The following is a 26,113-nucleotide window of genomic DNA, read 5'->3' on the forward strand; positions in this document are numbered from 1 at the left end:
AACCCGATATAGATGACGGATAGGTGGACTTTTGAATTTTACAGTAATTTTTGTTTACGAAGCACTGACGGTATGGGAAAGGATTCACTTATATTCTAATGCTGTTGGTGTTTCAAAAATATTTCTTTTTGTAAAATCTTGTTTCCTTCCTCCAAAGAATGCCGTTTTGAAATATCCTCCAGGATTACGACTAGATTTGCTTTTATATTTTTAATAAAACACAATACTTTAATAATCAAAAGGATAGTTGTGTTTGAGAGTCCATAAAAATGGCAGACGTCTGGGAGTACATGGATTATTTTGTTGAATGCTGTATTCAGTACAAACTATGTTGGGGTGTTCACCTTAACTTTATAAGTGAACTATTATGCTTCCTCAATCAGGATACGCCTATGGTCTTCAAAACACATTCATTACACTTTTGCTGAAAGTTATTCTTTTTGTTAGGTAACGGGGCAGTGCCTGCTGATTTGTGATGTTACATTCAGGAGTTTTTTTTGTTTTTTAAATGCTGCCTGCTGAATGTGATTTAATTGGGAAGTTTGTGAAACAGCTCCAAACACCTAAAAAAAATTAAATTTAATGGCAAAAATGTCAGAGTTCTTTCACTTGGGCTGTTTTTAGTAACAGTAGCGACCCAAATGGAAGTGCAAAAAGTGAATTTTGTACAATGTGTCTTTTTTAAAAGAATACTAACATGATTAATAACTCGGGAAGTGTGACTAAAACATTTTTTGTTGTGAAAACGTATGTGTGCATTTCTTCTACAGTAGTTGTTTCTCTAAGTTAATGTTGCTTTGACTGGGACACAACATTAGCACGCGTGGCCTTGGTCATCGAGGAACTGGACCGCCATCTTGTCCGAATGTGACCGAGCGCCGAGGGCAGAACGTGTCACCCAGCCGGCGTCAGTTGGGCTCGTTCAAGGTTACTCTTTGATTTAATGGTGATGCATTTTTTAAAACCACATCATTCCTCCCTCTTGCCACTGCGCCTAGTCAATCTCTGTCACCAACACTGGCTGTGCATCTCACCTTTAGCAGTGGAAGCACCAGCAGAGGTTGTTTAAGATATAAATCAACGGCAAACGAAGCGTCAGCGCCGACACCAGCCGGCCCTGATTGTTTTACCTGGCGACCTGTTTGAAAGGCAGGACGGTGAAGGAAAACTGTTCTATATATTTAGGCTATGACAAGGAAAGGTGCCCTACTCATCATGTGGACAGCTCCTTGGATGGGCTCTTAAAACGAATGCAGGCTGCAAAGCCTTGAAGTTTTGATGCACAACCAGATGCTGTGGCGATTAAGCGTCGTACCTTGGAGATTTGTATTTTTTGTGATTTTTCTTTTTTTTTCTTTTCCCACTTCCTTTCAGGGTATGTAAATGATGGAGAAAATGATCTGTTTGTTCTTTTATCACTTCTTCGGTTAATATAAATAGCATCACCTAGCTTTGTACTTCAGTGTTATTCCTGACAGGATGATAATCAGCAATCATCATCCTGTCCTGCTTTTGTTTCAGAGAAACCTGCCCTGACAGTGTGCAGAGTCGTAAAAATAGATTTTCAACCAGTTGCACTTTTCATCAAAGGTGTAGCTGCTTGTGAAGCGGCCTAATTGTTGGGGCTTATCGCCCGCCACCCGTATACGTTCAGGTGATCAGAGGCGCGTTTAAGGCTTTTTCTTCTCATATCTGAACTGTGATCCGAGTTATTCAGAACATCAGCCTTTTGTGTGGCGTGGCAGCCTGTTGTGGATGAAGTAATAAGAGGATAGAAACGGCCCACATTCATGAGCCGCGTAATCCTCTTACATCTTGTGTCATTTTGAAAAGCAAACACATCTTTGCCATCAATACCTTGGTGTCTGGTTTCATAACCCCCATCCCACCAAAAATATGACAAAAAACTTTAACTTGCTATCAGTATGTGGGACAATATATGGATCTCTGAATAATTGTGACCAACTGATGAAGCAATAATCTTTTTATGGTAGTTTCTGTCTTTTTATGTAATATTTCTGTGTGCTAATTTAATAAAAATCAGCCTCTGGATTCATTTCTTGAAGATTTTTAAATATGTTCTCTGACTGAGAGTAACATCAATAAGTAAAATGATGCTCTTATATTCCTCTTTTGTTCTAAGAATCTAATTATGATTTGAATCAATGTTTAATCCAAGTTTTCTTATTTGAAGTAAGCAAAGAAACTCACTAGATTTAGAGTTATTCTTATTTCTTTTATAGCATTTTAATAAGCTACTTGACTTGGGCAAAGACAGTCAATAAGAAGTTGAGAGAAATCTGATCATTTTTAACTTGAGGTAATTTCTCCAAGTTAGAATTTCTACTGCTTATTAATATCTTCTATGTTTATCCATAATCCAAACTATTAAGACATTGAATCAAGTGCATATAACAGGGGTGGGCAACTCCAGGCCTGGAGGGCAGCTCTCATGCGTCTCTACTTCAACACACCTGAGTCAAATAATGAGGTCATTAGCAGGACTCTGGACAACCCGACTGCACTGAGGAGGTGATTCAGCTGTTGGTTTCAAGTGTGTTGGACCAGGGAGACATTAAAGAGTTGCAGGACACGGGCCCACCAGGACCAGGATTGCCCACCCCTGGCATATAGCCTTGTCTCAGATTTGTTAAAACAAAACAAACCAAAACAAAAAAAAAAACAACAAAAGAAAATCATGTTACTGGTCCCCAAAACTTAAACTCAACAATTCTGGGGCTTAATGGGATGAAAGTAAAACTTTTGGACGGTGTAATACCTGTTTACATTGTGCAAAGTGATACTTTCAGTTTGCAAGTGACGTCACGCTCACCGGAGCTCCGCCCACTCCGTCATTAAGGACGTCAAAGCAACCAATGCTCTCCTTTAAAGCTAGTCTAAAATAGATATCTGTAATCTAGATTTCACTTTTAAAATGGTCATAGGGTGCTGCGCAGTCGGCTGCACCAACAATGATGGAAACCAAATTTAGAATTTTATTACGTAACTTTTAATGAGGAAAGATGGCGGCGATGGATAGCAGCTGTCAATCATAAAGATTAACGGTAGTGAATCGCAAGTCCGCGGATTTGCAGTGAACAGTTTTTACAAGGCAAGACTAACGTTCAAAAACTTTATAAGTATGATTAGAAACATATCAAATGTCGCATTACGGAGAAGGTAGGCGTCTAACCGTTAGTAGCCATGTTGGCAACGTCATGTAGCCTAGCATGTATGGAAAGAACTGGTTAGCATCTCGTCTTTTGTACGTTTTTAATGTTGCTCCGATGTAAGGATCACCTGCTGTTTATCACACCTGTGGTGTGGATTCAGGTAAAGTCGGTAATTTAATCAACACGTCAGGAGGGAGGAGGTATGGGTCGGTTTCTAAGCTAGCTGTTTGTAAATACGGCCGTCTGTGAGCCCGTCCAGCCAGCTGTGTTACATCCACAGACAAATTAGCTCCACTCCAACAGCAGAGTAAACTGGCAAAAACAACTTGGGGAAACTATTTCAGCCGTTCTGTTCAATCCTCCCGTCCCTCACTTCCGCTGTCCGTCATGACGCCTGGAATGATTAAGTGATGCAGCTGCAAAGGGTCAGTAATTAAGTCATGTTGAAGGATTTATTGTATAGTAGTAAAAGCATAGCTGATGTCTAGATGCATGTATATTCCATCTCACCTCAAGAAACACTGAGAAAAGTTCCTCTTCATTTGCATTCAGAGACATGAAAAACACTTCACAGCTGTAGTTAATGATGGCACCAATTTAATCTGACTTTGCAGCTAGACCATGTCGTTCATCAGACCTCCTTAGCAGCATTGTAATGACTTTTTAAAATGTTTTTTTGTTTTTACTTGGTGAGGAGAAGGCAATGTTGGGAGAAAAGACATTATTTTCTTCTTGATGTTCAATTTATGCTCTCATGTTTGTTTCATGAGAGCATAAAAGAATATCAATAATTTTGAAAATATGATTAAATGCAGTTACTGTGTGCAGTTTAAATTACACTTAAAACGTTAATGGTGTCATTTCAAAAGTAGATTTTCAAGAGTAGTACTGGTGTTTTTGACCATACAGTTACCTAAGAAGGAAGTAATAGAATTTGATTGCAATATTTTGTTACTATTGTGATAATGATAAAATGATTTTAAACTCCACTCCTTTTCTATACTTATTTTTAGGAATGATTTCCAGACGCTTAAAGATGCTGCCTGAGTTGTGCAGTTCCACAGTAAGTAAATCATTCCTTAACAGTGATTAAAAAATACACATTATTTCACATGTAACATGGAAAAAATAACTTGTAAGTAAAATAAACTGCCAGTGGATCTAGTACTGTTTCATCAATATTAAGGAAATGATTGACTCAAAACAAGCTCCTATATCTTGCTGAAAATTTACTTGCAAGTTAGTTTTCTTAGTTCAAGATACTTGCAGTAGAAACTAGACCACAAATACTTGGTAAGATTTTGTGCTTTTGCAGTGGATGCAACATTTCTGATAGATTCCTTCTTTCATTATGGTGGCATTTTGCAAAAATAAATAATTTTGGTAAGTGTAACTGACCTAAAACAAAAGTCTGGTTTAGACATTTAGGGAAAAAGATTTGCCTTTTTATTTGTAACTATGTAATGTGATCCCTGCCACAATCTCATCCCAGTAAACTCGCATCCCTCAACAGTTTTGAAAAGATGCTACACCACTGAAAGTTTTATTTTGGGGCAAAAGTGGCTCTATGAACTGTAAAGGTCGCTGACCCCTGATCTGAAAAATGGACACAACTGTGCTAATCTACAATATTACCACAAAATAACAACTATCAGGATTTACTCTAGAATTTTCTATATTCTGCTTTTTAAAGTCACTCTACAGGTTCTGGATGAAGTAAGTTTTCATTTGATTTTCCGGGGCTTTGACCGCATGTGGCAGGCTTAACAGGATGTTGCATTTCAAACTGTTGCATTTGTTGCATTGTTGTAATTCTGTGACATCAGCAAACTGAGAATTTAAGCCTCTTTGGCATTCACCTTCATTTCCAGAGAGTCGAGAGCTTTCCTGACTTCCCTCGTGCTCGAGTGTGAAAATCCTCACAGAACGTGAAGAAAGGGCTTCAGCAGCTTGGTAAAAATGTGAAAATTACTTCACATATCGTGGTGAAAGGAAGAGGCTTGGAGACATTTGGTGTTGGAAGCAGAGAACTGTCTGAAAGACGCTTGAAAGCAGCGTAATTTCTGTCTGATTCATGATGGGTTGAGTGGCATTAAATCATAGATGTGCTAACAGCGAAATGGGAGAATTAGATGGAGGCTGCTGTCTGCTATTATCCTGCGCTGTAAAAATTGACAGCGCTAACATCCGCAAGAGAAATTAGCTCTGGAAACACAGGTGCCCTGCATTTCAGACTGCAGGTTCTGCTGTCCAAAATATTTTGAATTTCTGCACCTTACCTAAGAAAACCCGGCACAACAAATGGAAAATAAGCGGCGGGGAAGAACTAAATAGAGCGTGAACTTAATTTCATATTGCTACAATTCATTCGATTCATATGGGCTTAATAGTATTGTTCATTTTCCTGCATATTTAGGGTGAAGTGTTCGCACCTGGTTATGTCTGGGGGGCATTAAGTCTGACTAATGAAATGACTCTATCCTCTGCGGCGTTTTAATCTATTCACTGGGAAAGTAATTGACAAGCTCGCAGTGTGTGCATTAGGATAGCTCCAGCTCCAAAGGACAGCTGTCACTAAAGCAATTAAAATGACAAAGGTTAATTAATTCTCTCCAGTTTTTTACCTGATATGAGACAGTCACAATGAGTGAGTTTTCATTTTCAGACGAGTAATAGTGTTTTGAGGAGAGTAATTTATTTGCGATTTAAAAGCAGCAGCAGCCGTTGTCTGATGGAGCCCTTAATATGTCAATACCTCACGCAAAACCGAGCCCCCAGGACAGCTTTCAGCACCAGATTTGAAATGAAGTCTGCGGCAGGACATGATCTGAAATGACAATTTGTTGTTTTCTTTTCCAAAAGCAAGTTACTTTTTTTTTTCTTTCTGTGGCAGCAAGCAAGACGGAAAATGTGATTTGTTTATAAATGAGGCGTGGATTTTCACACTTAAACATTTCATCTGAACAAACATCCGTAAGTGGAAAAATTAAGCCCTTTTTTTAGCGTTGGAGTTTGGAGGTCGCGTGGAAGCAAAGCAAGACACAAATAATTACCGCACCAAGCACCTCTGACACCACGAGAGCAGAACCCAAGAACTTTCTAATCCACCTAAATGTCAAAGCAATGTTCGCAGCCCTCCCTCCATGTGAATCTCCGAAGGCTGCCAAAAGGCCAGTGGTTAGTCATCTGTTTACTCCTGCAGCTGCTGGGTGTCATTGGGACTCTGAAGGAGAAATCCCATGATTCTCTCTGCCATTTCTGACAGCTCCCACCCAGACCACATTAATCAGGGATTGTGGGCAAGCTAGGGGTTAGACGGCAGGCATGGATGGCTCCGGCCCAGGACAACTGAACCGAGGGATCTGGGCCCAAAGATAACCGAGACATCCAAACACTGCCGTGATTAATTTATACTGAAAATAAACTGCTTTGTTCCCCCCGACAACGGCTGAAATCAAGCTCTGAAATTAAACTCAATTTCTACAAAATTACACTGCAAAATCTTACCAAGCATTTCTAGTGCAAATATCTTGGCACACTTAGTAAAACAAAACTAGCTCACAAGTAAGTTTTCAACAAGATGTAGGAACTTGTTTAAGTACTCAATTCCTTAATATAGATGGAAATGTACTAGTTGAAGTGGTGCAACTCTTGAGTATAATTGTTGGGTTCTAACAATAATTAGTACCCAGCTAGCATTATTGGTTATTATAGCGACTAGCATTATAGTCCCCAGTCTGCTTCGCATTATTATGTGTGTATCTATAGATACTCTGCCAAACAAACTAGAGTTTGATTAAAGTGGACCAAACGGAGCTGGTGTGAATGCGCCATTAGAATCATTAGACAGCATTACAGGGTTTTAGGTCTTCATGAGGCTTTTACCGATGAGATATTTGACACTTTGGAACAAAATACTTATCTGGTTTGTAATTGAAATAAATTAGCAGTAAAACAAAAAAGGCTACAAAGCATCACATATTTGATCCATTGTTTAGGTTAAATCACTGATCAGAGCCTCCTTTAGTTCTATGATCTTTAATTTGTCACTAATATGGTTATTTTTGTCAGGGTCTTAAAGGGTACACAGGAAAATATGCAATTACAGATGTCTTTCAGCAGCTCTCACACCCAACACTTTCCTGCCAGACTGTTTACACTTGTGAGATTATGTGCATAATGAGGCTGCATTGTCTCTGCAAAGTGCCGCTTTAATTCTTTGAAGCTTAACAAACTGTCCCTGGCACATTTTTCTATGGGCGGCAAACTATCAAAGTCACTTTATTGAGATGAAAGAACTGGCCCAAATAGCAATCTGAAACATTAGTCATTCCTTCTTGTCGCTGACAGAAACACGCTCTCAATTTACGAGTCAGGTGTTTCCAGTGATTTCTGCCAGCCTCGTTCCTCCACATCATAAATTCCTCTTTGCGCGCTCTCATCCCACAGGCAGACGAGTTCTTTAGGCCGCCTTGTCAGAAAATTCAGCCCTCCTTCGCATATTGGAAGCAGTCCAGGCTGCTATTAACAGAGCTGTGCATAGGACTGCATACACAGTGAAAGAGCTCTGAATTTAAATAGACAGCAGTGATTGTGCCCCTAGGTGCACATTTGTACTTTTTTTTTTTCCTTTTTTTCATACAGGTTTCCTATTGGCATTTTAATTCATTCTCTGCTCTGTGCTGTTGACTCTGCAGAGCTTCCCTCTTTTACCGTGTTCATTTTCTCCAAATGCCTTGCATGGAGCCACTGGCTCCCAATTCATGTAATGAAGCTTTAATGGCTGATCGCAACATCCAGTGTCATTAGCAGAAGTGTTAGTCTGATGCATAATCTGCCTTTTCTGATAACCAGAGGTGCAAACATTTGATATGTGATTAGCGCCTGCTGATTTAATTCACGTTCTCTCCTTTGGAGATTTTATGGCTTTTACCAAACGAACCTACGGATTTCATCTTTCATGTTTTGTTCTATATTTTTAAACAACGTATTCGGTTTGGCTGTCAGGAGCAGATGGCTACACTGCAAAAACACCAAGTCATTTTGGTTTAATTTTCTAGTGCAAATATCTTAGTACATTTGAAAAAAGAAAATTAACTGACAGGTAACTTTTCAGCAAGATATAGGAGCTTGTGTTAAGAAAATGATTCCTTAATATTGATGAACGTACCAGTTCTATTGGCAGATTATTTAATTTACAATAAGATATTTTTCCCATGTTTAAGTGAAATAAACTGGTATTTTTCGTCAATATTAAGGAGTAATTAACTCAGAAAGCTCCTATGTCTTGACGAAAAGTTACCTATAAGCTAGTTTTGTCTTATTTCTAAGATATTTGGACTTTCTGTTTTTGTAGTGTATCAAATAAATACTTGATTACATATTTCTCTACCGGCTCCTTGTTGTGTAGCAGGAGCTGGATTTTATTACACCATTTTTGTTTTATGCAACATTTAAAAGAAAAAAAAAACATTTAAAGAGAAACTGATTTAGAGCTCAGTTATTTTTTGCACAGAAAATAACCTTCTGCATCTCTGTCATCTTTCATGTCTTCTGCAACTTTTATTTATTTATTGCAACATTTTTGATCTGTTTGGCGCTCCCAGATGGTGTCATTCAGTGTCACCTCAAACACACAACACAGAATTAAACCAGAAGAACTGTTTTCTGCCTTGTTTCCTGTCGCAGCTGAGACTTGACGAAGATTTCTTCTGACAGGTGCAATAAAATGACAATATAAACGGGCCTTATTTAGCCGTTCACCACATTCGGTTCATGCATGAACATGGATGAGAGTCCGATGACGACATCAGAGAGGTACACTCACTCTTAACGAACCACACTGCGGAAAATAACACCACTCCAAATAATGTTTGCCTTTTCCATTACGCCCTCCTAACGCGTGCTGACAGATTCTTCTTATTTGCGTTGACATTTATGCATTTGCAAAGATTACCAGAGACTGATTGAAGAAGACACAAAGCATGATTGAGACAGAAATACACCATCAACCTAAACAAGTAAATTAGCTGGAGAGGAAAAAAATGTTAATAAAACCATTTTTTGTGTGTGTGCTGCAGTCCAGAATATTTACATAAATACAATCGGTGCATGTTCACAGTTTGCTTGAGTTTCCTTTCCATAAGCAGCTATGCATTTATTAACGGTATTGCAATCCTAGAAGTGCTTCCCTAACGAACTCCTCCTCCTCTCACAAGGATACGTCTGTTGTAATTAAAGAAAAACAAAACAAAACAAAAGTTTGTCAACATCTGAAGTTGGACTCGTGGCCCGGCAGACGGTGTGTCTTTCTCCCTTCGTGTTCGGTCATGTGATCACCCAGTGGGGAGGTAGGGGGTGTCGCTGTGGTAGTTGTAGTCCGGGCAGACCTTCTGCACCAGCTTGTAGTCGGTGCTGTAGAAGGTGATGAAGATGCAGATGACCTTGAAGGGTTTGGAGCACAGCCAGGACACGTGGCTCTGCGTCTGCTCCTGTGGGCAGCTCTGTGATGGGTCGTGGGCGCACAGCGAGTTCCTGGTGCCCTTCTCCACCTTCTCGTACTCCACCCTGCAGTTGAACAGCTTGGTGTCTTTGGTCTCCAGAGCCGTCTGCTGCTGCTGGTTGTGGTTATGTTGGTGGAAGTGCTGCTGCTGCTGCTGCGGATGGACCTGGAACTCCACCGCCTTCGTCGGGGGAACGAGCCCGACGGAAACGTTGCCCTGGCCGGTGGAGTTGTGCCGGAAGTAGACGCTGAATGTGCCGTTGCCGTGATCCACTATTTTCCCGGTGATGAGGAGGTTCAGCTTCACGGTTTTGATGTTTGAATGGAAGTCGCCCCAGCCGAACATCTTCTTGAACTTCCCGGTCTTGACGATGGGCCGTCTTTTTGTGCGAGGCCGCGGGTCGCGCGGAGTTGAAGCGTTGTAAAGCCAGTTCCACTGCTCCGGTTTGGAGTAGGCGTCCGCGTCGTCGTAATTCAGGTCCACCGAGGTAAAGTTCTCCTTCCCGTAGATGGTTTGAGACAGCAGGCGACTGATGGAGACCGCTTTGTTGCTTTCAGTCCAGTACGTCTTCACTTTGGATTTGGAGCTCTGTCTCAAGTCCGAACTTCCTGAGTGAGGTGAATCAGCACTGGTCACCTGGAAAAACAAACATGAAAAGTTAAATGCAGCATTCAGCTGGGGAGCACCATGGGAATCTGTCCAATAGGAGTTCAAAAGACGGATTATTGTTAAATACTTCACACAATTTTAAATTACCCAAGCCTGGTAATCGTCAGCATCTTTTTCATTGCCATTTTTAATTATAACTCTAATTAATGAATGTTGGAAGCAGAGAAGCGCCAATTAGACTTTCACTGACTGAATACTGAATACAAGTTTCCTATAATATCTGAACTAAAACTTTGGGTTAGACATGCAAATCAAGTTGTATTTATCAAACTACATAAACACTTTAATTGGTAGTTAACTGAGGTAGTAATTTGCTAATCAAACAGAAAACAATTATTTTGCATATCAAAGTGCATCATGTTTTGCATTTAAAAACCAAAAAAAGGTTCCACAACGAAAAGAAAATACAATTAGTCTAACCGATCAGAGCAGATCAAGGACATAATGTTTCACTTGATAGACCAATTTGAGCATCACCAGTTCAAAGTGTATTTGTTAAATATTTCAATATCTAGAATGTTTGGTTTTATACCAATGTCCTCAAAATCCTTGAACTTCTTTTGTCTTGAAACTATTTTTTTATTTCCAGCTACAAAATACTCAAATGTTTGGCACAATGATCAGCTCTGTGTCGGTATTCTTTCCACTCAGTCTAAAAGACACTTAATAGGTCAAATAGAAACTCTAAACTGCTACTGCTCTTCTCAGTCAGTCAAGACAATTACTGCAGAGCAGTTGGTGGTTTGTGTTACTGCCAAAGTCTCCAATAATAAGTTTTTAGTTACTTTTTAAAGTTGCTAGAAAAGTTGCTAAGTTGACAACAGTGCTTTCCCTCGTCTTGACCAAACAACTCTCAGGTCCCACACATAGTTATGCTTTAATAAGGAGTTTGTTACATTTTAAAGGTGACCTTTAAATGCTTCCTTGAACAGGTTAGGATAGGTCGAATGTTCACAAGAATGCTTTTGCACAAAATCATTCTTAGATGACGAGATTTTAGTTTGGTTCTGCTTATTTTGAACTCTTTCCAGAATGATCTGTTTTAGGGCCTCTTGTCACTTTAAATCCAAATAAACTGCTGCTGGCCACGCCCCCCGACTCAACATTTACACTAGCGCATGAAAATGGCTGCAAACGATGCGCGTTTACAAAGTAATTTTACTTATATAGCACATTTTCAGCAACATGGCAGTTCAAAGTGCTTTACATGAACTAGAAGGAAATGCAAACAAAACCAAAGGAAAGAACTAAAGAAAGATGTACGGTTTTATACACGTATTCATCTCTGAAAAACAGAAGTGGAGCCTCCTGCACAACCAACAAGAATGTAGCAAATGGATTCTGGATGGCAAGTCAACAACAAAACACTTGTCTTTTCCAGCAGCCATTGTACAGCGCATACAATGGTAAAACCAGCTGAACAAATGTGTTGGAGTGAAGCTCAGGTTGCTAGGTGACAAGAGGAGCTCCATTGGGGTTGCTAGGTAACGGCACAGTGCCCACTGAATGTGACTTATTGGGAGGTTTTTGAAACTCATGTTCCAGACACAAAAACGCATCAACTTACGTCCAAAAAACATCGGGGTTGTTTTTATATGCAGCTGAGGACCAAATGAAAGTATAAAAACAGGCGAAAACGTGAATTTTGCATAATATGTCCCCTTTAAGTGTGAATATGAGGTGGTTTGGGCTTGTGGGGTAAACGCTCTCATTTGTTAATCTGAATTACTCTAATCCTGGCCAGAAATAAGACGTTACAGAAAACGAATAGAACATATCCTTCATTTATTCAAGGCTAATTTTATATTAAATATAAACATTTTTAACAATAAATGAGAAAATGATTAAAACTTCTTTTGAGGAGCTCACTAGCTGAAATCTGTTTTGTTGACGGTGATAAAATTTTAATACATGCAAATCAAGTGTGTGTGTGTGTGTGTGTGTGTACCTAATGTTACACAAGAACTAACAGATTTTCCATTGTTTGTTTGTTTTATGCTTCTTATTTGATGAAAAACAGAAGAGCTATGATAAGCTGTGGTTTTTCATTAACAGTGTTGGCAGAACTGCAGATAAAATATCTCAGAATGAAAATATTCTACAGCCAGGCTTGAAGTTCACTGTTTAATAAACTCAAAGCAAAATGAAAATAGTTCATATTGTTAAAACGGTGACTGACGCAAAAGTCATTTTTTAGTTTTGTTGTCATCATGGAATGATTCATAGATGCATACAGCCCAGTTTTTCATTACAGAAATGACTAATTTAAAGCACCATACTGTAGGTTTGATTAAATTAATTTTATTCTAAACAAAAAAGCTCTGAAACTAAATGTTTTCTTTCTCGTTACAGTAGAGTTCCTAATGTGTTAAACTATGTTCCGAAAAATATATATTTGTGTTTTAATATGGGAGGAATTTAAAAAGGGACACAGAATATGAGAGCATTTAATAATAAGTTTATCTTTGTAAATAAAACCAAAGCTAAGTATCACTCCTTGTTTAGCCTAAAACAAAGAAATGTTTGTCCGGATATCCTTTACTTTTCTACTGAGGTCAACAATAAGTCCAGAACATTAAGTTAAAGGTTGTAAAAGTTTTTTTTGTAGATTTATAAAGTTTGAGTTTTGGAAAAACTTAAAGCAGCAGGATTATAAATAATTAAAATAGCCATGTTTAGGTTTGACCAAAAATTAATTAAAGGAATTTCAACTGGTTATAGTAGACATTTACATGTTGTCCTTTAATATTTAATATAAAAATAGTATAATTTTATTTATAATAATTTTCTAAAAACAAAACCAAGAAAACACCAACAGTTGTGCCTCGTCCCACCTGTCAGCACCTGTGACATATCAGTTAAAGCTGTAACTACATCTCACAGTGTGTGAAAACGTCCTAATCAAGATTAAAGGGGTATTTCTGCCGTATGCTGAGATGAATGACGCGCGTCTCTGCTGCAGACGTGATCCAACAGCGGACTATTACCTGCCGAATGTGCCCTGAATGGATGATTGATGGCTCATTCTGCCTCTCCTCTAACAATCGCACAGATGAGAGCGCGAAGATTTCCCTCGCACCCCGCAGAGACGCGTGACAGTGATGTCCGCGCGGCAGCCGCACGGCGTGACAGTAGATCCATCTGGTCGGAGCGTTTACGTTTTGTACTTTTCACGCAGCGATCGATGCGCCGAGAATAAGGTCTTCTCTCTTTCCGAAAGTTCACTGAATGACATTGTAGCAGTGAAGGTCAGACTGCGTGCAGTAAACTGTTTGCAGGAGCTGCGTTCATTTCATGCACTTGGCTTCAGAGTGCAGCGGTTTGAAAAGATGGCCTCCAGTTGTTTTGAAGAGGAGGCCTCGATGACGAATGTCCCGATGGGAGCGAACCGTGATCTCTGCCACTGCGATCTTTCAACCTGAACGTTTCTTTAGTGCAGCCTCACAAGTGGAGTTAAATCTAAACGTTTTCGCCTCTAGAAGCACAAAACATCTACAGCTGGATTCTTTTATTAAATGGGATCTGTTATGCCAAGCTCACATTTTGGACGTTTTTCTGTTTCCATTTGGGTCGTTGAGTCACCACATGTTTTCATACTTCCCTTTAAGTCTTTACTGTTTCTAAAATCAGCCCAAGCACTTAAAAAAACACAAAATATTTTTTGGCATCAAGTTAATGTTTTCTGGTGTCTGGAAAGAGTGCCGCTTCAAAAATTTTCCAAATGCTGAGTCACAAATCAATGCTGCCTGTTCACCTAAGTAACCCCAGCAAAGCCCAGCCCGTTACCTAGCAACCCCAGTAGCAGAGTTCCACCTGTCACCTAGCAACCCCAGTAGCAGAGCTCCACCTGTTACCTAGCAACCCCAGTAGCAAAGTTCCACCCGTTACCTAGCAACCCCAGCAGCGTTCCAGCACTTTCGGCCAGATGGTTTTACCATTTCTGTTTTTCAAAAATGTATGGTTGAATTGAGCATCTGTTTGCAGTTATTTTTACAAATGGGTGTAAACGTAGAGTTGGACACGTGACCAGCAGCAGCTTGTTGGATTTAAAGTGACAAGACGCCCTAAAACAGCTCGTTCTGAAAGGAGCTCTGAATCCGCAGAACTGATCAAACTAAAATCTCATTATCTAAAGAATGATTGTATGCAAAAACTGTAATGAATGTGTTTTGTATAGCGGGTAGACTTTCCTAACCTGTTCACAGAAGCATTAAAGGAAAACTGTAGGGCGCTCAGACAAAGATTTTTGTCTGTTAATGAAACGATAGCGTCTCATCTTGCCACAATGTAGATGTTTTAAAGTGAATTTGATAAGGCAAGAGAAATGTTTAGGAATATTTGTATTTGTTCAGACTTCAATCTATTTTATAACAAACATAATTGAAACAACTGGAGATTTTAAAGGAAATCACAGCAGAAAACTTGACACAATGTGTTTGTGATCTGGCAGGAACGACCAAGGTCAAACGACACCAAACGTGCTCCCACGCCTGTTTAATTTATTTTCAGTAATCGTAAAAGAATAAACTGTCTCCTAATGGACCTTTGTCTTGCCATCCAGGCTGTAAAGCTCATTTATTTCTCATGACTGTATCTATTCTGAGTTGTTGAAAGACTGTAGTCTCTAATCACCAAATGAAATATCGTTTTGGTAGCTCAGTAATTACTGATGCGTCTCTGTAACTGGGTTTCTGTTCTCAGCGGAGTCCTGAAACCAGATCCTGGGATATTGGGGAGCAGCTTAGAGCTGGTTTCAATGCCTGTCATACTAATCACTGAAAGTGGGACTCGTGTTTGTGTGGATGCAGCATTTTTAACGCCTACATGCGAGGAATATTTTCTGAACTACACAAATCCTGGAAGGAACTTCACTTGCCTTTCTTTCGAAACACAGACCCAAAATATTCAGTTTCTGAGTTACTTGTTGATGTTTGTTGCGACTGAAATTCTTGGGGAGGATTTAGTCTCCGTTTTCTTCTTCTAAGATGATCAAATTTTCCAGAGAACGTCTGAAGTGTGTGTGCCCAGTCATCCTCGCACCTAATTCCTCCTCTCTGTTGTCGCCAGCGCTATGTTTGGTCCCCAAACTGTGACATGCAATTAGCTTTCATCTAAAGCACCTGACAGTCTCTAGATTAGGAAGGCACACTGACAGAGACCCCCACTTCACGGATTAGAGCCCAACCTGTAATCCCGCCCGGGGAGATTAGGCAGATCAGAGGCAGTCCTGACTAAAGCAACGTTTACATCCGGAACACACCGACTGACTGCGCCGGCACACCGAGGGGCCAAAACTGGAGAAACACTCCGGCGATGCACAAAGGGAGGCGTGGATGTGCCTGAAAGAAATGCTGCCGAGCGGAGAAAGAGGAGGAACAACAAAGCTGGCAGCGTAAAGGTCAACAGTGGCACTTTGATAACTCTGGGCTTAACAGATATTGGTTTGTCAATACTGTGCTTTAATGAATATCACACAAGGATAAACAATATCCCCTTGTTGTTAAAGGTGGAATTAGCTCCGCACTTAATTATCTTCATTATTAACTTCAGATGAAACCTTTAAAAAAAAAAAAAAAAAAAAAGATCCTTGACAATTTAAAACTTTAATTTTGGCAGCTCAAATGGTTTTATTTTTGTGTTTTAGGATCAAACTGTATGTAATTAACTTTTAATCTCTCGATATGATTGGATTAAATTGACTAAATATTTGTTCATTGTGTGTGTTGGCACAATATAAAAAACAGAATTTAAATGTTTTGAGAAGGTAGCACCAAATCCAGACTGAAAACTAAAACTGAAGCCTCTGTTCGCTAAACCAGTGTTTTTCAAAATGGGGGCTGCGGGCCTTTGGGAGGCCGCCAGGGAGTGCTGAGAGGGCCTCAGTATGTGGGGGGGAAAATGCATAAATGGAAAAATTTAATGGAATATTTAATTTGAAACATGAAATCCCATCAATTAAAAAAATAAAAATATCTAATCTGTTAAATTTTTTTAAAAATCAAAATGTTTTAATCATACATTTATAAAACGTGTGTGTATATATATATATATATATATATATATATATATATATATATTTTAGAAATTTCTTAAATGTAAAATCTGATCTGTTTTCATTTCCAATTTTAAAATAAGTTAAAATAACTTACTGACATGTTATTTCCCATACTCATCTTTCTGATTAGCTGCCAGTCAAATTTACCAAGCTAGCATAGCTAACATAGCTAGCAAGCGCAAAATGGAAAAGGTTCTGAAAAGACAAAAGGACTCAAATAAAATTTGATAGGTGATTAATATAAAATATTCACATTTTCTTCTGATCAAATGTAGAGAAAATGTAATATGATGACATGAACATCAGATTTATTACCTGGTAGTAAAATATTTCAGCACAGAACTCATGGCCAAAAATCAAAACAAATGAGGTAGCATTTATGCTAAGCTAAAGTAAAAATTAATGCATCATGATTAAAAGTGGGAAAAAACATTCCAAAAGTTGATGGTTAAATATGCTGTAGCATTTTTAGTGTTTTTACAAATGGAGTTTACAGCCGGTCGCTAAAGCTGTTATAAAAAATGTATTTATACTCGAAACTTAAAATAAAACTAGTCATCAGAAGTAGGAAATAGTATTAACGTTTATGTGTTGGAAACAAAGCAGAGTTTAAACAAAAAAATCAATTAGTTGTAATTCATTCTGCAACTAAGTGGAGAATAAATTAATTGTTAAAGAGTTTTTAAGGCTACAAAGATGAGCTGAAATTCATTAAGTAGGGAAATTAGGTTCATTCAAATTTGAAGGAACTCTTTGTTGCCATTTTAACAACAAATCCAGGGGAATCCATCACTCAGACGTGATGTGCATGATCAAAAATCAACGTACGTCTGCAGAAGAAAGCTGTGGGACGCCTCTAAATACAGTCTGTCTGTTAACGTCCAAGAGAGATGAGATCACAGCGAAGAAAAGCGAATAAATAATCTAAAACTCTCAGTGAAGCATGTTTGAACAGTAAAAATGAGTATAAAAGCCATGGCAGTGGGACTGGGTTAATATTAATGCTAACTACAGAGAACAGGGAAACATGTTCACATAAATTATCCAGAAAGAAAAATGTTCACAGAAATTTCTTCACTAAAAGAATCCAAAAACTTCATGATTAAGCAGGCATAGTCTTTATGAACATCAAAACAATACTGTAAAAATATCAGCTACACATAAACTTTAAAAAATCCCATTTACTGTCCTGAAGTAGTGCCCTTTAAATCCACTGTTCTGCCTTCTTATAGTAAAACCTATGAAAAAGTATGAAAAATAACTTAAATGCACTCCAGCCATATTTAATTTATTTTATCTGACTTTTCTTGAAGGTGGCTGCCTATCTTACGTTTGTCAATCTTATTTCAGTAACGATTAATCGGTTATTCTAACGATTAATCGCATGTAAATACATTAAAAGATGCCGATATGTAAATAATTCAGTTCTTTTTTAAAATAAGAAAAACATTTCACTGCCTAAAATGCAATAGCAGCTTTCCTTTAGTGACCGCTTCATAATTTCTATGATGCATCAACATGATTTTCTTGGAAAACCAAAACATTTTTGCAAAGTTTTTACTGCTCTGCGTGTGCCGTTTTTTTCCCTTTTTTCCAGTAAATGGCTTTCTTAGAGTCTGCGCACTCCAGTTCATGATTTACTGATTCCCAAATTAGTTTACAATTATTTCAGTAATTAATTGATCACTAAATTGAATTGATTAATCACGATTAATCGTTTCAGCCCAAGCAGGAACAGACGGAAACAACAGAAAACAGATACAAGATAAACATAAAAACCTTAAAACTTTTAAAGCTGCATGTTGTGAGTAAGATTTCTTTGAAAAAATAGATTTTTTGCACAGGCTGAATTACTGCTCTGTGTGTTGTTCTTTAAGCAAATTGTCTTTTTTAGAACCTGTGTACTCCAGTCAGCAATTACTCAATTACTATATTAGTTTGATATTATTTCGATAAGTGAGTAAATGTTTCATCTGTAGCAGGACAGGGCAAAAGAAAAATTAAAACAATTTATATAAAAATCTCTCAAAAATAAATAGAAACACCTTGAAAGTTTTAAAGCTGCAGGTTTTGACCACAATTTGCTTGCAAAACATTTATTTTATTTATTTCTTTTACAGTTTTGGCTTAATTAATTGCTTCCCAGATTATTGTTTTTGCAGCAAATGGCAAATTTTTTAGTCTGTACACTCCAGTTAACGATTAATTGATCACTAAATTAGTTGGCAATTATTTTGATAATCGATTAGTCACGATTAATCGTTTCAGCCATAGCAGAAACGGATAGAGACGACAGAAAACAGATTAAAAAATGCAACAATTTATACAAAAATCTCTCAAACAGGAAAAACCCTGAAAGCTTTAAAGCTGCATGTTTTGAACACGGTTTTCTTGAAAAGTCAGCTCTTTAAGCAAACTGACCAGCAATGACAGAATTTGTTGCTACTAAAAACTCTTCTACTTTTTATTTGGCAACTTTTCTCCCTCCACTTTATTCTGCACCCCTCCTGAAAACCCCATTTAACCGCCTGTTAATATTATTCCTATATGTTCAGCTTACGAGGCAGAATCCCTCGGCGAGATAACGGCAAACGGCATCGGCATGCCGGAGTCCTTTAAGAAACGACTCTCAGATTGCCAGATGCAGCGTGCAGGCGGGCTTGTTGGACAAACCTAAATGCTATCTACTCTTGGCGAGGCTGTGATAAGGCGCAGGCGTCCGCTCTTTGAAACGGGAAGATAAACAACCCCCCAACCCCCCTCGGGAGCGCGGAGGAGATTCTATGGGCCGGACCCCCGAACCGCCAACAAATCCCAACCTTTAATAGAACCGCTGGAGGAGCCAGGCGACACTGCGGTGGGCTCACACACACACACACACACACACACAAAAAAAACCCTGCGAGGAAGAATGAAAGTGTGTGTCACTTTTCATTTACCTGGATGTTGTGGCTGCTGCGTGTGGAGGGAAGATTTGTAGCTAGAATAGAGACGCGAACAGGCTGATGGAAGATTTGGGAAGCCACTTTGCAGCCTTGATTGGAAGCTGTGCACTCCGGAAAATTAACGGATGTTGTCCATCCGGAGATTTGACAAATGAATGCAGCAGATTTGATCACCTGGTGGGGTTCAGGTAAATCAGATAAAGTTAAAGGGCGAGGAGGCGCGAGTTTGACCAAAGCTCCACTTTACACACACAGTCTGATTCAGACCACATTTAGGACTCCTACACTTCAAAAACACCAAGTATTTTTATCTTATTTATATCGTAAACGTCTTATCTCACTGAAAAGGAAAGAAAGTTATCTCACAGGTATATGGGAGCTTCCTTTAAGTTAATAACTCCTTAATATCAACAAAAAGTACTAGTTTCTCTGGCAGAAAATAATCTGCCAGATTAAATAACCTGTCGGTGGAACCACCACGTTTTAAAATCAATATTAAGAGATTATTTACTTAAAACCAGCTCCTATATACTGAATAAACATTAGGCTCCAGGTTATGTGATTTTGGAAAAACTAAATCTTACAAAATATTTTGGTCCAGTTTCTAAAGCAGATGTCTTTATACATTTGAAATGAGACAAAAGTAAATTACAAGTAACTTTGCAACAAGTTATGCATTTAATTCCTTAATACTGATGAAAAGGTTCTAGTTCAACCGGCAGATTATTTAATTTACAACCTGGGAAAAATGTCTCGTTATAATTTAAACTGTAAAGGAACCAAACGTAAACGGACAAAAAGGTGATCAGAAATAGGAAAAAACTTCAACCTTATAATGTGAAATAGTTAAAAATGGTCCAACTTAATGCAAAAATATTTCAAGTGATAAATAATCTGGATTTGGTCTCAACTATTTTGAGGTCAACTGAACTCAAACAAACAAAAAAAAAATTCACTTATGGGAAAAACGTATTAAGATTTAAATAATCTTCCTGTAGAAGTAGCACTTTTTGATCAATATTAAAGGATTATTTACTTAAACTTTCAGAAAATGTTCTTGTATGTTAATTTTGTCTTTAACTGAGATATTTGCACTAGAAACTGAACCAAAAATACTTTCAGATTTTGTGTTTTTGCAGTGATGAATGTTCAGTTTGACCTCAGAATCATTCACCTTCACAATATTTGGTCAGCTGGGATTTAGAAACTAGACCAAAATTAGGGATTAGTTTCTAGAACAAATATCTTGGCAAAACAAAAAATAAGACAAAACTTACTTATAAGTAACTTTTCAGCAAATATAGCAGCTCGTTTTTTATAAATAATTCATTAATTTTAAATTAAAAAAACCTACTAGTTCCACTTGCAGATTATTTCACTTATAACAAAACATTTTTCTCACGTTTTCAGTGAAATAATTTGCACATTAAGTAATTATTTAGTCAAAATAAGCTCATATTTTGTGCTAAAATGTCACTTGTAAGTTAGTTTTGTCTGATTTCAAGTGAACCAAGATATTTCCACTAGAATCTACTTGGTAAAATGTTGCGTTTTTGCAGTGTAGATGTCCTGAGAAGCTAAAATTCATTCAATCTTTTATGATACGATAAGAAGGAAGTTAAACACTCTTAAATATTTTTTTTTTCTGCTGGCCGCTTCGGGGAAACGATCATTTTCCACCGAATTTAACCTCCATGTCTCGGCCTCCTGTCGTCCAGATGATGGATCAAATGGGGGCGTTTGACCCCCGCCGAGAGTTTCAGGTGATATCAAAGCGATACCTGAGGGGGGGGTCAGAGATGATGACAAATCAGGAAGTGTGTCGAGACATCACAGGCAGCTGGGGATGAGTCGAGCGTCGTTTCGCCGCCGCGGCGCGTTAAGAGGCCAGGGCACGATTACCCACCGTGACTTCAGAGGAGGATAAATACCGAGCGCGGACAGACTGCGGGATATTTAAGGAGAAGAAGAAGAAGAAACCCTGGCCACTAGTTCTCCAACTTACCCAGAGGAAAAACGCATAATCATATTATTTCACACACGACTTGGTTCAAAGGCGGCCAAAATAAGTTTGCGAGGTTCCCATGGATCTGTCAATCTGTTGAAGGAGCTCCAGGCGAAAGCTTAGGATGCAGCAAGTACGAAACAATTATGATCATCCCATTAAAGCATGGCAAAGCAATTTGGCAGCCCAGTCTGTAGAAAAAAAACACACAAAAAAAAACACACACTCTCCTGTCAAGTGATGCTCGGAAATCATCATAAGAAATTATCCCAGCTCTTATAATTAATGTTTGGTTTTGGTTTGTTATGACAGAAGGAGAAACAGATGATAGGGAACGCCGCTGCTGTTGGTGAAGTCGAGGAATTGTTTTTCCTTTAAAGCAGGATGGGCGCCATAAAATAAGAAAAGGAAGGAAATAAGAGGAGGAGGGGGGCGAAATGATTAGTGCGCTTAGTCAGCTGTGAAATTGAGTTTATGGTTTTCAAGACGGTGAATTCAATTCGATAATGGGTATTAAGTTGTAGGGAATAATTAATAGTAATTGACTTCTTTCCATCACTATGCAAATTAAACACAGATAACACCACAGGAGCTTTTTAAGGCCAGTCAAGTTTGTAGGGATTAAGTTTATGGAATATTTTCTGCTGGTGTCGGAGAGGGGAGTGGCTCCTGCTCCGCTTTGATTGCTTTGTTGACAGATTTATCAGCGGGTGAAGGGTTACCGTCTCTTCAGGGATTAAAGGAATTGGGTTGTCACAAACTGTCAAGGCATTGAGCTTGCAAGCATTCTGGTGTATTTGTCATAATGGGCTCAGGCTGTTCTCCTTCGCCCTGTCAGATATACTTTTTCCAAACCACATCTGCAAAATGGGAGAAACTGGGAAAAAAAGCGCTGGAGAAGATTTTCTTTCATTTAAAGTCCGCAACACTTCTAGTTTCTGCTGAAAACATCTGCTAAAGGAGTATTTCAACAGATAAAATTGCTGTAAATCTGAAAACGAAGAATGCAAATAGCAGAGAAGGTCAAATCAAAATGACATTTAACTCACCAGAGAGCTGAGTGACAGCAGTGCAGCGGCGGCCCACAGACATGTGCTCTTCATGTCCGCCGTTCGCCTCATTTCAGGGAGAAAGAAGAGAAAACCGGAGGAGAATCTCCTGCTGGATGAGCCACAATCAGCTGTCAAACTCAAGGAGTGAGGGAGGCGATGATCCAGGCGGGGGTCATCCAGGCATCAGCCGGGCAAACGGGAGGGCTTCTGCGGCACTGCGGTGACAACGGAGGCGTTTTCACGTCTGATTGTCGGCGTGGAGCGATGTTTTATACCGGGAGGGAGAGAGTTGGGGAGGACAGAGAGAGAAACAGAGTGGAAAAGAGGGAGGGAGCCTCACAGTATTGATTTTTGAGAGACAACTTTTCTTTTTGAATCACTGAGTGCTGACACCTAGTGGTGGTCAGCGGGAATGACCTCTGCTCGCTTCATCTGGGAACAATGATTTTAAATGACTCCATGTTTTATTCTTTATGCAGCTTTCAAGTTTATTTGTGTAGCAAATTTCAGCAACAAGGAAGTTCAATGACCGCATTTTAAGGCCATTCTGGACAGAAAAAAGGACATTTCTGCCAAAAACTAAAAAATTTAAGAAAAAACCTAAGTTTTAAAAGTCAAAAATTTGATAGAAACGAATCTAAAATTTTCAGATTAATCTTGTTTTAACTACAAAGAAACAAAAACTTTTCGAACCCAGAAATTTTCAAAATTTGCTAAAAATAAATCTGAAATTTTTATTTCAATCTCAGTAATTTTCCAGAAAAAAAAAAAAAAAAAAAGGAAATCTCTGAGCTCACAAAGTCAGAAAAATGTGCTGGAAAAATATCTGAAATACTGAAAATAATCTCAGAAATATGAGGGGAAAAAACGTAATTATTTTTAGAAACAACCACTTACTTTTCTCAGGTTGAAAAGTAAAAAAATCAGAGAAAAGTTTCAAAGGTCAAAAATTTTCGACTTTTGAAACTCAGCAGTTACCTTGTTTTTTTTCTTGAGCATTTCTGAAATTAATTTCAAAATTTCAGTTTTTTTGTCTTAAATTTTCTCCTTTTCTTTCCGTTTATAGTGACAAACATCAGTTTTTGTTCAGAGTGGAAACAGCGAAGCCACTCCAGGCTGATGTATCTCAAACCTTTAAGGAAACAATAAACATGTTCAGAAGAAAGTACAAAAATTTTACCTTTTGGCCAACATTTGCTGGAAAAACAAAAAACACGGTTTTGGCAACATGATGCTGTGGGGAAACGTTTGAGCAGGAACAGGAAAACTGATCAGGTGATGGAAAAATAAAATATTTTTCTGAAAATTTAAGTGAATTAATAAAATTCAAGCATTTTCAATCGATTATCTTTGGCCTTTTTGCATAAAATAAAAACAGTAAATAGTTTGAAGGATTTTTAGGAAACAGAATAAATCCTGGAAAACCTTCTGCAGTGAGGATGGATCTAATGCTCAGTTTGCCTCTGAACTGAAAAATGGAGGAAAGAGAAACTTCTAAATTATAACCTTGAGTGGATAAAATCATTAGACCCGGCAGAAAAGTCCGATAGCATCTTTTGTTCCCCGTCCAAGGAAAAGCCTGCATCTTTTATCTCCATCTGCTGGATGTAGAGCAGGTGGAGATGCAGGTTCTCCTAAAAATAAAAAACACACATTCATGGAAAATCACAAAAAACAAAAACATTATGACTTCTTAAAAGTTACTTTTTTCAAATTATGGATCCGTTTAATTTCAAAATCTGATATTTTTCTTCTAAAATGTTTAACGTGTGAAAAATATTCACCTTTAGCTCATTCAGTGATTTTTTATCACAAACCAAACAAAGCTGGAAGATTTTCGCTGGGATCTGGATCCATTTAGAACAGATCTGCTTCTGCAACACTGAGGCTTCATCTGAGATCTGCTGCTCTTTACGATGCAATTAATCACGATTATTTTGAGAAAAATGTTTAATGCAAAAAAGTTGGTGGATTTATTGAAGTTGTGTTTATTCCAGCAGCAGAGCGACGTTTATTTATGCACAAAACTCTGGGAATATTTCACTAATGTTGAAAAAACAATCGTATTTACATTAAATTATTTACATTAAAAAAGAAACAATTGGGAGAAAAAAATTCAGTTTTCAGTCAGTTAGTAGTTAAACAATAACTTAATACATTTTTTGAAAATATTGTCACTTGTTGGGTTTTCATTGGGTTTATGTACCCAAAAACCAAAATTAACCAAAGTATGAAAATACTAAAACTACTCATAAGTAATAAAAACTAAATGAATTAGAAAAACTAAAACTTAAACGCTGCTAAAACAAAATCTTACCAATTATTTTTGGTCCAGTTTATGCAAATATCTCAGTACACCTGAAATAAGACACAACTAACTTAGAAGTAACTTTTTAGCGAGACGTAGGAATTTATTTTAAATAATTCTTTAATACTGATGAAGTACCAGCTCCACTGGAAGGTAACTTAACGTGGGAAAAATGTTATAAGTGAAATAATCTAATAGAACTAGTCATTTTTAATTGATATTAAAGAATCGTTTAGGTAAAACAAGCTCCTATGTTGCTGAAAAGTACGTTTTGTTTTATTTCAACTATACTAAAATATTTGCACTAAAAACTAGACAAAAATAACAGGCAAGATTTGTTTTTGCAGTGTAGCCCTCAACACAAGATTTTCTGTCATTGCACTGCCTTAATAAGCATAACTTCCAAATATAAAAATGTACTAACGTTCATAAAGAGGTAAAATCTGTGCAGATTGTCAGTAAATGTAACAGGAGTGCAGTGAAATCTGAGCTGGTAGTTAGTTTGTAAAATGATGCAGCTCTGCTTTGGTCCAAATGTGCTGCAGAGAAATAAACTTTAACTTTTGCTGCAGGACAGCGACACCTAGTGGCTGAGCTGTAAATCAGACCTTTGCTGGTTCACTTTACAACGAGGCTCCCATCATAGACGGCTGCTAAATAGTAAATTATATTAATTCATCTCTAAACACCGTTTATTATGCATTAACTACAGCTGAGAAGGAAACTATAGATTAAAAACTTAATTTTAGAAATGCTTATTGTTCTTACAGAGTAGTAAGAAATGTCTACTGTAACACCTTTAGATGCAACGCCGGTATATTTGTCTCCTTTGCACCCTTAATTAATGCATAACAAACTGTTATTAATGGCTTATAAACATCTCTATGACCTATTTAGTCGTGTTGTAAAGTGTTGCAAACTGGTGAGACTTCAGAAACGACTCCATCACAATAAGTTTGTGTTTGCAGCCGAGTCCGCGTTTATTTTCAGTAATTCTTTCCATATATGAACAACCTGTACAAAACAACCAGTTCTTCGAGTTTCTCTTTTTCTTCCCCTCTGATTATTTTTTTTTTGTTTTCTTGGTCACAACATACAACTTGCATCATAGTAACAACAATCAGCAATATCATACACCCACTTCGCAATATTCAAACTAACATTTTCTGTGCGATACAAAATAAATTTACACATACTTTTGATTTTTTTTCTCCAAAAAATAAAAAAGTCATTATTTACAAATTTCACGAAAAAAAGTAAACATTCTCCACACCAGTTTGCTTTTACACTGAAGTCAGAGGCATATTCTTATTAACATATTGTATAGTTCATCTGTACAGTGTATTTTATTTATATGTATATATATATATATATGTATATTATCTCATTGTAGTGAGACTGGA

The 26,113-nt window shown here is 37.9% G+C and overlaps 1 protein-coding gene across 2 annotated transcripts; it reads right to left on the minus strand.

The window, feature by feature from the left end:
- Positions 1-9,217: 9,217 nt before the first annotated feature.
- Positions 9,218-22,942, minus strand: LOC106958614 (neurexophilin-1). Of its 2 annotated transcripts, XM_015050599.1 has the most exons (3): positions 22,400-22,942; positions 9,461-10,312; positions 9,218-9,376 (listed from the first exon to the last, which is right to left on the minus strand). In XM_015050599.1, the coding sequence occupies exons 1-2, from the start codon at positions 22,469-22,471 to the stop codon at positions 9,509-9,511; spliced, it is 876 nt and encodes a 291-aa protein (XP_014906085.1). In that variant the 5' UTR covers positions 22,472-22,942; the 3' UTR covers positions 9,218-9,376; positions 9,461-9,508. The 2 variants fall into 2 exon arrangements, with proteins under 2 accessions (XP_014906085.1, XP_014906084.1); XM_015050598.1 differs by having other exon boundaries at positions 9,218-10,312; positions 22,400-22,940.
- Between the last annotated feature and the right edge of the window lie 3,171 nt (positions 22,943-26,113).

Source organism: Poecilia latipinna, unplaced genomic scaffold, assembly GCF_001443285.1.
Source record: "Poecilia latipinna isolate Pla-1442-1.1 unplaced genomic scaffold, P_latipinna-1.0 Scaffold1000, whole genome shotgun sequence".
In the NCBI taxonomy this organism is placed as follows: domain Eukaryota; kingdom Metazoa; phylum Chordata; class Actinopteri; order Cyprinodontiformes; family Poeciliidae; genus Poecilia; species Poecilia latipinna.

Coding starts and splice junctions, on each gene's coding strand:
- LOC106958614 (XM_015050599.1), bottom strand. CDS start 22,471: ATGAGGCGAACGGCGGACATGAAGAGCACATGTCTGTGGGCCGCCGCT. Junction 10,313..22,399: donor TGCTGTCACTCAGCTCTCTG/GTGAGTTAAATG, acceptor TTGTTTTTCCAG/GTGACCAGTGCTGATTCACC.